The 13,905-nt window shown below is 42.1% G+C and overlaps 2 protein-coding genes across 18 annotated transcripts in view; both read left to right on the plus strand.

Moving 5' to 3' along the window:
* Nucleotides 1-13,905, plus strand: part of LOC307031498 (protocadherin gamma-C5-like) — a 199,205-nt gene that overhangs the window by 127,382 nt on the left and 57,918 nt on the right. Inside the window, exon 1 of one of the 17 annotated variants that reach the window (XM_079668671.1) lies at nucleotides 7,843-10,381. The exons of 15 other annotated variants lie outside the window; for them this stretch is intronic. In XM_079668671.1, coding sequence (XP_079524797.1) covers nucleotides 8,000-10,381 — 2,382 coding nt within the window. In that variant the 5' untranslated portion in view covers nucleotides 7,843-7,999. Of the gene's footprint in view, nucleotides 1-7,842; nucleotides 10,382-10,726; nucleotides 13,899-13,905 lie in introns of those variants that run through there. One more of the 17 variants, XM_079668666.1, reaches the window with a different exon arrangement.
* Nucleotides 14-7,656, plus strand: LOC307034557 (uncharacterized protein). Its single transcript, XM_079673383.1, has 2 exons — nucleotides 14-2,621; nucleotides 4,917-7,656. Exons 1-2 carry the CDS (start codon nucleotides 240-242, stop codon nucleotides 7,371-7,373), a joined length of 4,839 nt encoding a protein of 1,612 aa, XP_079529509.1. The 5' UTR covers nucleotides 14-239; the 3' UTR covers nucleotides 7,374-7,656.

Consider the following 13,905-nt stretch of genomic DNA (forward strand, 5'->3'; position numbering starts at 1 on the left):
GTATATTTGTAAAGAAACCTCCCCTTTACGGTGATATCACATAGAGAAGGATAGACACAGGGTTACAGCGTCGGTGGACATTCAACCGAGAGTGGAGAAGCTCTTTTTACCGATGAAGACGAATATGGATTTCCCCATTTTACTCTGTTTTTAAAACTGTGACGGACCATAGATATCCTTGCATCGCGGAACATAACTCGTTTTTACTGCATTTTGCGAGGAAAATTTCGGGCAGAACAATGAGACTGCAAGTATTGTTTTATTTGGTCGTTCGTCTCAGTTCAGTGCTCGGCCAGGTCAGCTACTCCATCCCCGAGGAAATGCCGAGTGGCGCTTTAGTCGGTGCTATTGCTCAGGATTTGGGATTAGATGTAAAACGACTGAAATCCGGCCAAGCTCGCGTTTTTACAGGAGACAGTGCGGGATACATCGAGCTGAACAAAGACCGAGGAGTCCTTATTATCAAAGACAGGGTCGACAGAGAGACGACATGCAGACAGACTACGCCTTGTGCTTTGCATTTTCAGATAATTTTGGAGAACCCCATGGAGTTCTACAGTATCACAGTCGAGATTACAGACATAAATGATAATCCTCCCACCTTTGAAAAAAATGAAGTCAGTTTTAAAATCAGCGAATCTGCTGTAATTGGATCAAAGTTTGTATTAGACAGAGCAATTGATCTTGATGTTGGCAAAAATGGTCTTCAGAAATACGAACTTAAGCCCACTGATAATTTTGTACTAAAACGTGAAAGTCAAGCTGATGGAACAGAAAAAGTGGAAATGATTTTGCAGAAGCCCCTCGACAGAGAGAAAGAAGAATTGATCTCTTTAGTTTTAACAGCGTTCGATGGAGGAGACCCGCAAATGTCAGGAACAATTCGGATTTTGATAACGGTATTAGATGTCAATGATAATGCTCCTATTTTTACACAGTCCACCTACACTGCCACTGTTTTTGAAAACGCTCCTGAAGGGATAGTTGTCACCGGGGTTGCTGCGTCAGATGCAGATCATGGGACAAATGGTAGAATAAGATATTCAATTGCAAACAGTTTACATCAAGCCCATTCATTATTTCAGATAAACGAAGACAGTGGTGAAATTAGATTGACTGGAAATATTGATTATGAAAATGCACGGAATTACCATATTAATATACGTGCAAGTGATGATGGTGGACTTACAGATTCGTGTAAAGTCATAGTTGAAGTGGTGGATATAAACGACAATAAACCAACAATTAATATAATGTCAAAATCAAACATGATATCTGAAAACTCAAAACCGAGCACAGTTGTAGCAATGATGAACGTCCAAGACCCAGATTCCAATGAAAATGGTAAAGTTAGCTGTTTTATCAACGATAATACCCCTCTGACTATAATGTTGACATCAAACAATTTCTATAGCTTAATGACAGATAGTGATCTGGATAGGGAGACAGCCTCTGAGTATAATATAACAGTGACATGCTCAGATGAGGGAGTGCCCTCCCTCTCCAGCAGCGTCACTCTCACCTTACAGATCTCTGATGTGAATGATAACGCTCCTGTCTTTGAGAGCAGCTCATATGAGGCCTACATTGTAGAAAACAACACACCAGGCCTCTCTATATTCACAGTGAGAGCCAGAGACTCTGACTGGAACCAGAATGCCCGTGTTTCTTACATCCTGGAGGACTCCTCTGTTAACGGAGTGGCAGTCTCCTCATATGTGTCTGTCAGTGCTGACAGTGGAGTCATCCATGCAGTGCGCTCTTTTGACTACGAGCAGATCAAAGACTTCCGCTTCCGGGTCAAAGCTCAGGATGGAGGCTCTCCTCCACTCAGTAGCAATGTGACTGTGAAAATACTGATCCAGGACCAGAACGACAACCCTCCTCAGGTCCTGTACCCAGTCCAGACTGGTGGCTCTCTGGTGGCTGAGATGGTGCCTCGTTCAGCAGATGTGGACTATCTGGTCACTAAAGTGGTGGCTGTTGATGTGGACTCTGGACAGAATGCCTGGCTCTCCTATAAACTGCAGAAAGCCACAGACAGGGCGCTGTTTGAAGTGGGCTTACAGAATGGAGAAATAAGGACTATCTGCCAGGTGACTGATAAAGATGCTGTGAAACAAAGACTGACTGTTATAGTGGAGGACAACGGGCAGCCCTCTCGTTCAGCTACAGTCATTGTTAACGTAGTGGTGGCTGACAGCTTCCCGGAAGTGCTGTCTGAGTTCACTGACTTTACACAGGACAAGGAGTACAATGACAACCTGACTTTTTACTTAGTGCTGGCTCTGGCTGTAGTGTCCTTCCTCTTCATCACGTGTTTAGTGGTTATTATATCAGTGAAGATCTACAGGTGGAGACAGTCTCGCATCATGTTTCACTCCAATCTCCCTGTGATTCCATATTATCCACCACGTTACTCAGACACTTTGGGGACAGGGACTCTCCAACACGTGTACAATTACGAGGTGTGCAGGACGACAGACTCCAGAAAGAGTGACTGTAAGTTCGGCGGAGCAGGTAGTCAGAACGTGCTGATAATGGACCCCAGTTCTACAGGGACGATGCAGCGGATACAGAGTGAAAAGAGCATCCTGGATGAACCTGACTCTCCTTCAGAGGTTGGTAATTTAGGGTTATTTTAGTTACAATCTTTCCACATGTTCTATGTCGCTGAAACATTTGTTGTCAGACGCATGCATCAGTATTTTGCAATCAGCACCATGGACAGGGGAACTAATCGTACCCTGGCCTTTTTTCCTGTTTATTGTCGTATGAATTTCCTTATTGCGTTTCCAAGAGTGAGTTTTCTTTTAATCTATGTATGGGGGTTATTTAGAGCAGCGGTTCTCAAACTGTGGTCCGCGGACCACTGGTGGTCCGCGAAGATACTGCAGGTGGTCAGTGGAAAAAAGCTAAATAAAATCAACTTTTTATTATCAATGATTTTCGGGGACCACCTCATATGTGACATTCTCTATCGAAATCAGTTGCATTGACCCGAAGACACATTTTGAGTTGTATAGACTTTTGGAAAGACGATATTCCTAGCTTTCTAATGATATCAGGATTGTTGTTGTACTCCAAATATTAAGGAAAATATGCCGAGTCGCTGTAAGGGAATGAAAAGTTAGGAGGATTCTAAGGGCCCGTGACTGACAGGGGCCCAAACTATTTTAGAACATTAAGAAAAAAATGTTTGAGTAACCTTTCATCATTCATCAATAATGAACATTAATATAAAGTTATATTGATAATGTACTCACTAAGCTTACGATTAATTTAACTTATTTTCTTCCAAAAGTTAATTATCCAAAGCCTCTGTACACCCCCTTCTATTTACATGTAATGGTTTCGTCCTGCCTCCAACCGCGGTGATGCACCGGCCCTTTCTAGCAGAGAGTGAGAGCATGTGAGGAGGGATGCTAGTACTTACTTATGTGTGACGTACCATGTCTCAACGACTAACAAAGTCAGGCTTTCAAAAAGGAAAGAAAGGAGAGAAAGACAAGAGAGAGGGACTAAAGGGCGACTGTATGTCACCCAGTTTTTCAAAAGAAAAGGTGGGTGTGTGGTCCATGAGCATACTTCCCAAAGCCAACCTTGAGACCTCAGAAATCGGGAGCATTTCAAAACCACCAGGGGGGGGGGGGGTTCATATTCTGAAAGCCAATACTTTTTTTATTTAAAATCTAAAAACACCCGAACCCCGAAAAACTATTTTTTTACGCAAATCCACGTTTATTTTGAAATGAGCCGTTGCGACTTCCGACTGATTATTTCCTTATTGTATACGTTTATATTAATGTATTTTATATTCAGTGTTCTCTGATTTTATGCTACAGGTCGGCTGTCAGGTTATTAAGTTCCTTTGATATTGTAAACGTTGTGTTATGCGTCTCTTTCCTGCAATATCGGATGTTGAAAGAGTTGGAGCTGCAGTTCATGTTCGCTGATGCAGCTGTTGTGTTCTTTGTATAGTGCAGATTTGAATATATGGTCAAGGACCAAAAGAAAAAAATAAGTTGTCTTCCGCCCTCTTTGAGAAACATACACAACGCAGACAGACACCGGTCACGTGCGAAAAAAATATCAGATAGGCTTCAATTTACTTTTGATTGTCTATAATTAACTATAAAAAATATCGGCGTTTTAACACTACCTTTACTTATTTTTACGGTTTGCATATGAGGTGGTCCGCGAAAATCCTTGATAATAAATAGTGGTCTGCATAAACAAAAAGTTTGAGAACCCCTGATTTAGAGGACTTTCAAGCTTATAAAAAATGTTTCAATTTATATAATCTAAACATAATCTGTTTGATAATTTAGTGACTTCTATATATTGCTTTTGTCTATTACGTATTGGTTTTAGTACACATATGTAGACGACAGAGAACTACAGTCACTATAAATGATTTGTACGCTACTTCTATGCTTTGCTATTCATGGTAATCATTAAAATATTACAAGATATTACTACTAATTGTAGGGGTTCTTCTTAACACTTAATTTGCTAAATCTGCATTTAAACACTTATATTAAAGACTGGCCCACCTCCTAATGAGATTAGCAAAATACGTTTCTTCTGCTAGATCTACACGTGTCCTTTTAATAATTAACACTATAATTATAAAGTAAATTGTACTTTTAATCACGTGTGTTTTATTTGTTCCAACTAATCTACGTTACTCATTACCAACCCTTGCTGTTTGCTGTATTGAACAGAAAGGGCCGCTATTGGCCAGAGTGTGGCAGTCTTAGCTAGGGCTGGCAACTGTACCTCCTCCTTAGATTGTGACATGGTAGACAATAAAACCGGCACGAAGCGCCTGTCGTCGTTTCAATAAATAACTGCTCCTGGACATCGAAAGCTGTAGCTTTGTTGATCACTTGCCTTGATATATGGTCGGCAATTCTAGCAGTATCCTTACGGATTACATTTTTTTTCTAAACAAGATTGGAATACAACGACAAAAAATGAGACGGCAAGTATTGTTGTTCATGTTGGTCCTCTCTCTCGCCCCTGTGTTTGGGCAGGTCAGCTACTCCATTCCTGAGGAAATGGAGAAAGGCTCATTAGTCTGTAATTTAGCTCAAGATTTAGGTTTAGAGTTTAAAAGACTCAAGTCGGGAAAAGCTCGTATTCATTCGGGAGACAGTGCAGAATATTTCGAGTTGAACAGAGAGAGGGGTGTCCTCCTTATCAAAGAGAGAACGGACAGAGAAACGCTGTGCGGAGAAACGACGCCCTGTGCTTTACATTTACAGATGATTTTAGAAAATCCGATGGAATTGTTTCGCATTACATTAGAAATCACAGATATAAACGATAATGCTCCCAGCTTTTCGTCGAGTGAGAAGCGTTTTGATATCAGCGAGTCAGCCGTCATTGGGTCTAAATTTGTACTGGAGAAAGCCATCGATGCTGACATTGGTATAAATGGTCTCCAAAGCTATTCGCTTAATCCATCAAATAACTTTGCTTTAAAATTAGAGAATCAAGCGGACGGAAGTAAAAAGGTAGAAATGGTTTTACAGAAGCCTCTGGATCGAGAGCACCAGGATCTGATATCGCTGTTATTAACTGCACTAGATGGCGGACAGCCGCGTATGTCAGGTACAATGCAGATAACTGTCAACGTGTTGGATGTGAATGACAATGCGCCGGTTTTCACTAAGCCCATATACAAGGCAACAATAACCGAGAATTCCCCGAGAGGAACTAGTGTTATAACTGTTAGTGCATCTGACAAAGATGGAGGCTCTAATGGAGAAATAACATATGCAATTTCAAATAGCAAGCGTCGACTATCTGACCTATTTCAGATTAATGGAAAAACAGGTGATGTCGTCTTGATAGGTGAAATAGATTATGAAAAAGCGAAACTCTTTCAAATAGATATTGAGGTGATAGATAATGGGGGACTCTCTGACTCCAGTAAGATCCTAATTGATATCACTGATGTCAATGACAACAGTCCTCAGTTAAAAATACTATCTAAATCAGACACCTTTTTAGAAGACTCCCCTGAGAATACTGTGATTGCTATGCTAAGCGTGAATGACCCTGACTCTGAGAGGAATGGAGAAGTCAAATGCAACATTAATGACGACATCCCTTTTAAAATACAAAGTACAATGAATGGATTTTATAGTCTACTTACAGAGATGGCATTAGACAGAGAGAAAGCTTCTCAGTATAATATAACAGTGACCTGCTCTGATGAGGGGGTGCCCTCCCTCTCCAGCAGCGTCACTCTCACCTTACAGATCTCTGATGTGAATGATAACTCGCCTATCTTTGACAGCAGCTCATATGAGGCCTACATTGTAGAAAACAACACACCAGGCCTCTCTATATTCACAGTGAGAGCCAGAGACGCTGACTGGAACCAGAATGCCCGTGTTTCTTACATCCTGGAGGACTCCTCTGCTAACGGAGTGGCAGTCTCCTCATATGTGTCTGTTAGTGCTGATAGTGGAGTCATCCATGCAGTGCGCTCTTTTGATTACGAGCAGATCAAAGACTTCCACTTCCGAGTCAAAGCTCAGGATGGAGGCTCTCCTCCACTGAGTAGCAACGTGACTGTGAAAATACTGATCGAGGACCAGAACGACAACCCGCCTCAGGTCCTGTACCCAGTCCAGACTGGTGGCTCTCTGGTGGCTGAGATGGTGCCTCGTTCAGCAGATGTGGGCTATCTGGTCACTAAAGTGGTGGCTGTTGATGTGGACTCTGGACAGAATGCCTGGCTCTCCTATAAACTGCAGAAAGCCACAGACAGGGCGCTGTTTGAAGTGGGCTTACAGAATGGAGAAATAAGAACTATCCGCCAGGTGAATGATAAAGATGCTGTGAAACAAAGACTGTCTGTTATAGTGGAGGACAACGGGCAGCCCTCTCGTTCAGCTACAGTCATTGTTAACGTGGTGGTGGCTGACAGCTTCCCGGAAGTGCTGTCTGAGTTCACTGACTTTACACAGGACAAGGAGTACAATGACAACCTGACTTTTTACTTAGTGCTGGCTCTGGCTGTAGTGTCCTTCCTCTTCATCACGTGTTTAGTGGTTATTATATCAGTGAAGATCTACAGGTGGAGACAGTCTCGCATCATGTTTCACTCCAATCTCCCTGTGATTCCATATTATCCTCCACGTTACTCAGACACTTTGGGGACTGGGACTCTCCAACACGTGTACAACTACGAGGTGTGCAGGACGACTGACTCCAGAAAGAGTGACTGTAAATTTGGCACAGCCGGTCAAAACGTGCTGATAATGGACCCCAGTTCTACAGGGACGATGCAGCGGATACAGAGTGAAAAGAGCATCCTGGATGAACCTGACTCTCCTCTAGAGGTTAGAAAGTAACAATTCGTATAATCAAAGTCATACTTGTATATAAGTTCACGATTCATCCATGTCATTTACAGCCCATGCAATTTCAGCATGCCTTACAGGGAATTGTATTACTCTCTTTTATATTTCTGCTTTCCAAAAAGTATTTTCTCCTTTTTTGACACAGGTGATTTCCTTTATTTATAGCCAATATTTCTTGTTCTTCTTTGGGTGTAATCTTGTGATGTTTTGTAGCAGTGTTCTAATTTAACCTAATCAAAGCTGTTTTCTGTGTGCTGTCTTTTAAAGGGGACATATAGTAACAACAGACCCAACAGTATATTTTACTTAATTTATCAATTGTAGTTTCGTCTTGTGAACTCAGTGGGCCGCTGTTGACTAGCGTCTTGGCGTTTCAAATATGTATTTATACAGGAGGAACTCCCCGGTCCGCGCACACAAGAAAGGATGATTAGGAAGCATTTACCCAGAGTCGAAGGTGGAAGTAACACGATGCACGGAATATCACATTGGAATTATAGCGTCGTCAGTTGTTGATTAGACAGATCATTTTGCCTACTTTATTTGCCTCGGTAGCGCTGATTGCGAAACGGAAGATAAAACGTTAGTTTGGTTGGACGGATGAGCCTGACGGAACAATGAGACCGCAAGTATTGTTGTTTTTCTCCGTGCTCTGTCTCAGTTCAGTGCTCGGCCAGGTCAGCTACTCCATTCCGGAGGAAATGGCCAAAGGCTCTTTGGTCGGTAACATAGTTCAGGATTTAGGTTTGGGTGTTAAACGATTACAGACGGGTAAAGCTCGAATCCACACGGGAGACAGCACAGAATATATTCATCTTAACAAGGAAAAGGGACTACTTGTCATTAAAGAGAAAATAGACCGCGAGGCTCTCTGTGGTCAGACAACGCCTTGTGCTTTGCATTTTCAGATCGCCTTAGAAAACCCAATAGAAATATTCCAGATCACAGTCGAAATCACAGATATTAATGACAATGCTCCCGTTTTCGAAAAGCAAGAGAGGAGGTTTGAAATAAGCGAGTCTGCTATTATCGGCTCTAAATTCATGCTAGAGAAAGCAATAGACCATGATATAGGACTGAACGGTCTTCAGAGCTACACACTGAAGCCCAATGATCATTTTGTGCTCAAATTACATAGTCAGTCTGATGGCGGTAAAAAGGTGGAAATGATTTTACAGAAACCCTTGGATAGAGAAAAACAAGAGTTTGCATCATTATTGTTAACGGCTGTAGATGGAGGAGAGCCGCAGAGATCTGGCACGATGCAGATTCACATTGCTGTGTTAGACGCTAATGATAACGCTCCTGTGTTTACACAACACATTTACAAAGCAAGTGTGAAAGAAAACGCTGTGACGGGAACACTTATAACAAAAGTGAGTGCCTCAGATGTAGACAAAGGATCGAATGGGGAGGTTAGCTACGTAATAGGAAATAGCATGAGGAGCATTTCCAAATTATTTCACGTTACTGAAGATGGTCACATAATATTAAATGGGCTTATTGACTATGAAAAAGCCAAAAAATATGAAATTGATATAGAGGCAGTTGACCGAGGAGGTTTATCTGATTCAAGCAAAGTAGTTATTGATGTAGGTGACATTAATGACAATAGCCCAGTTATTAATATTATTTCATCATCAAATTCAATAGAAGAAGATTCACGTCCAAACACAGTGGTTGCTGCAATGAGTGTACATGATCCTGATTCTGAAGAGAACGGGAAGGTCCGATGTGTAATTGATAAAAACATACCCTTTACAATTACACCTACATCCAGTAATTTTTATAGCATTGTGACAGACAGTGAATTAGACAGAGAGAGATCCTCTGAATATAATATCACAGTGACCTGCTCTGATGAGGGAGTGCCCTCCCTCTCCAGCAGCGTCACTCTCACCTTACAGATCTCTGATGTGAATGATAACGCTCCTGTCTTTGAGAGCAGCTCATATGAGGGCTACATTGTAGAAAACAACACACCAGGCCTCTCTGTATTCACAGTGAGAGCCAGAGACGCTGACTGGAACCAGAATGCCCGTGTTTCTTACATCCTGGAGGACTCCTTTGTTAACGGAGTGTCAGTCTCCTCATATGTGTCCATTAGTGCTGATAGTGGAGTCATCCATGCAGTGTGCTCTTTTGACTACGAGCAGATCAAAGACTTCCACTTCCGGGTTAAAGCTCAGGATGGAGGCTCTCCTCCACTTAGTAGCAATGTGACTGTGAAAATACTGATCCAGGACCAGAACGACAACCCTCCTCAGGTCCTGTACCCAGTCCAGACTGGTGGCTCTCTGGTGGCTGAGATGGTGCCTCGTTCAGCAGATGTGGGCTATCTGGTCACTAAAGTGGTGGCTGTTGATGTGGACTCTGGACAGAATGCCTGGCTCTCCTATAAACTGCAGAAAGCCACGGACAGGGCGCTGTTTGAAGTGGGCTTACAGAATGGAGAAATAAGAACTATCCGCCAGGTGACTGATAAAGATGCTGTGAAACAAAGACTGACTGTTATATTGGAGGACAACGGGCAGCCCTCTCGTTCAGCTACAGTCATTGTTAACGTGGTGGTGGCGGACAGCTTCCCGGAAGTGCTGTCTGAGTTCACTGACTTTACACAGGACAAGGAGTACAATGACAACCTGACTTTTTACTTAGTGCTGGCTCTGGCTGTAGTGTCCTTCCTCTTCATCACGTGTTTAGTGGTTATTATATCAGTGAAGATCTACAGGTGGAGACAGTCTCGCATCATGTTTCACTCCAATCTCCCTGTGATTCCATATTATCCTCCACGTTACTCGGACACTTTGGGGACAGGGACTCTCCAACACGTGTACAACTACGAGGTGTGCAGGACGACTGACTCCAGAAAGAGTGACTGTAAGTTTGGCGGAGCAGGAACTCAGAACGTGCTGATAATGGACCCCAGTTCTACAGGGACGATGCAGCGGATACAGAGTGAAAAGAGCATCCTGGATGAACCTGACTCTCCTCTAGAGGTTAGAAATGTGTAACACTAATTACCACTCCCTTATTAATACTAAATGTTCGTATCAAATATGCCAGCATTTTTACCCATTTGTTTGGAACTTTATGTTTCAGCACCTCGGACAGCATAATGGAGCATTTGTATGGAGCTATATCAGGGTCATACGTTTTGATCATTCAAAAAATTACAATTTATTTGAAATTTCAACTTTTTATCCTGAACTTTGAGAAATACAATGATGTTTTCAAACCAAAAATAAGTATTTGAATAATTGTTCAGGTTAAATATTATTTTTTATTCAGTTCAGCAATTTGGTTGAATAAAATATTTATTTTCTTATTTTACTTTTATACATATTTTGATATTTGAATCCTTATTTTTTTTAGTTGCAGATTTTATGCTTTCAGATTCAAAACAATTATTTATTTTTGTTTGAAATCTTGTTTTTTTAGGTTTCACATTTGTTTTCGCCTTCAGATCGTTTTTCACTTTCAGATATTTTTTCCGCTTTCAAACTTGAATTATGATGTTGCTTGGGGGGCGGGGCTTACCAAAGAGTAGTTTGTCATCCTTAGTGACAGCCCTCCCTCTATCATGTTGCCTTCATGGATGTTAGGTATAGCGCGAGAAATATAACCCAATAGCCTATACATTTGAAAACATGTTGTTTAGTGTGACAGAAACTGATTAGTTATCCCCACATATGACTGTCGAGATATTTGAACATGTTTTATTCACACATTTAGATTGTAGTTGAATCAATAGATTATTTAACTATGGCTACATAATATAACAATTGTATTCAAGCTATTTCCCCAGCTTTCCATCTCTCCCCTCTCACAACACATGGTGTGCAGTTTTGTTATTTGAACTCAATGGGCCGCTGTTGCCTAGTCTGTTGCAGTTGTAGTATATTTAAAAGCAGTACCGCCTTTTCATTTCGATGTGTTAGAGAGAGAGGGCAGTCGCAGATCGCAGTGTCTTCGGTAGGGGAGCCGATATACACGACTTAGAAAAAATACTTAATATTTCAGCTTCAAATTTGAGGACTGATGTTGCTTCATATTTTTATTTGAATGCTCGATCACCTTTCTGACGGATTTACGAGTTTGTTCTTCCTTTTTCTGAGATAATTTTAAACAATGAGACGGCAAGTACTGTTGTTTATTACGATCCTCTCTCTTGGTTCAGTCTTCGGGCAGGTCAGCTACTCTGTACCGGAGGAGATGGCGAAAGGCTCTTTGGTTGGCAATATAGCTCTGGATTTGGGTTTGGACTCTAAACGCTTGAGGTTGGGCAACGCTCGTGTTTATTCTGGTGATAGCAGAGAATACATGGAGCTGAACAGCGAGAGAGGAGTCCTCCTTATTAAAGAGAAAATAGACAGAGAGGCGTTGTGCGGTGATACCACACCATGTGCTGTGCATTTCCAAATTGTCTTAGAGAATCCGATGGAATTTTACAGTGTAACAGTTGAAATTACTGATATTAACGATAATGCACCAACCTTTGAAAAAAACGAAATCAAATTCATAATCAGTGAATCTGCAGTCGTCGGTGCAAAATTCGATCTAGAAAGAGCAGTTGATTTGGATGTAGGTATAAATAGTCTTCAAAGCTACGTACTTAAGCCAAGCGATAATTTTCTACTCAAACTGCACAACCAAGCCGACGGTACAAAGAATGTTGAGATGGTCTTACAAAAACCTCTAGACAGAGAGAAAAATGAGTTCATTTATTTGGCTCTGACGGCTGTAGACGGAGGAGACCCACATATGTCAGGGACAATGCAGATTCTCATCACAGTGTTAGATGTCAATGACAATGCACCTGTTTTTACGCACCCAATTTACAAAGGCACTGTAGCCGAAAATGCTATAAAAGGCACGATAGTGAACACCGTCAGTGCGTCAGATGCTGATCATGGATTAAATGGAAAAATAACGTATTCTATCACAAACACTTTAGATGACGTCAGACATATGTTTGATATAAATGAGGAGAGCGGTGAGGTTAAGTTGATTGGACATTTAGATTATGAAAAGAAACGAACTTTCCAGATCAATGTACGGGGAAGAGATAACGGGGGGCTTAGTGATTCTTGTAAAGTAATCGTCGATGTAGTCGATATAAATGACAATGAGCCAACGATCAAAATCATGTCTAAATCCACTATTATATCAGAAAGTGCAAACCCCAAAACAGTCGTTACAATGATTAACATCCAAGACCCAGACTCAGGTGAAAATGGTAGAGTTCAATGTTTTATAAATGAAAATATTCCTTTCGAATTGAAATCAACTTCAAATAATTTCTATAGTTTAGTGACAGATGGTGAATTAGACAGAGAGATATCTTCTCAGTTTAATATAACAGTGACCTGCTCTGATGAGGGAGTGCCCTCCCTCTCCAGCAGCGTCACTCTCACCTTACAGATCTCTGATGTGAATGATAACGCTCCTGTCTTTGAGAGCAGCTCATATGAGGCCTACATTGTAGAAAACAACACACCAGGCCTCTCTGTATTCACAGTGAGAGCCAGAGACGCTGACTGGAACCAGAATGCCCGTGTTTCTTACATCCTGGAGGACTCCTCTGTTAACGGAGTGGCAGTCTCCTCATATGTGTCCGTTAGTGCTGATAGTGGAGTCATCCATGCAGTGCGCTCTTTTGACTACGAGCAGATTAAAGACTTCCACTTCAGGGTCAAAGCTCAGGATGGAGGCTCTCCTCCACTGAGTAGCAATGTGACTGTGAAAATACTGATCCAGGACCAGAACGACAACCCTCCTCAGGTCCTGTACCCAGTCCAGACTGGTGGCTCTCTGGTGGCTGAGATGGTGCCTCGTTCAGCAGATGTGGGCTATCTGGTCACTAAAGTGGTGGCTGTTGATGTGGACTCTGGACAGAATGCCTGGCTCTCCTATAAACTGCAGAAAGCCACAGACAGGGCGCTGTTTGAAGTGGGCTTACAGAATGGAGAAATAAGGACTATCCGCCAGGTGACTGATAAAGATGCTGTGAAACAAAGACTGACTGTTATAGTGGAGGACAACGGGCAGCCCTCTCGTTCAGCTACAGTCATTGTTAACGTGGTGGTGGCTGACAGCTTCCCGGAAGTGCTCTCTGAGTTCACTGACTTTACACAGGACAAGGAGTACAATGACAACCTGACTTTTTACTTAGTGCTGGCTCTGGCTGTAGTGTCCTTCCTCTTCATCATGTGTTTAGTGGTTATTATATCAGTGAAGATCTACAGGTGGAGACAGTCTCGCATCATGTGTCACTCCAATCTCCCTGTGATTCCATATTATCCTCCACGTTACTCAGACACTTTGGGGACAGGGACTCTCCAACACGTGTACAACTACGAGGTGTGCAGGACGACTGACTCCAGAAAGAGTGACTGTAAGTTCGGCGGAACCGGGAGTCAGAACGTGATGATAATGGACCCCAGTTCTACAGGGACGATGCAGCGGATACAGAGTGAAAAGAGCATCCTGGATGAACCTGACTCTCCTCTAGAGGTTAGAA

Source organism: Notothenia rossii (genome assembly GCF_949606895.1).
Source record: "Notothenia rossii genome assembly, chromosome: 3".
NCBI lineage: Eukaryota > Metazoa > Chordata > Actinopteri > Perciformes > Nototheniidae > Notothenia > Notothenia rossii.

Bases quoted from the DNA above. Each gene is read 5' to 3' on its own strand.
- LOC307034557 (XM_079673383.1), top strand. From the start codon at position 240: ATGAGACTGCAAGTATTGTTTTATTTGGTCGTTCGTCTCAGTTCAGTG. The intron at 2,622-4,916 runs GTTGGTAATTTA...ATGGTCGGCAAT, and splicing joins AACCTGACTCTCCTTCAGAG to TCTAGCAGTATCCTTACGGA.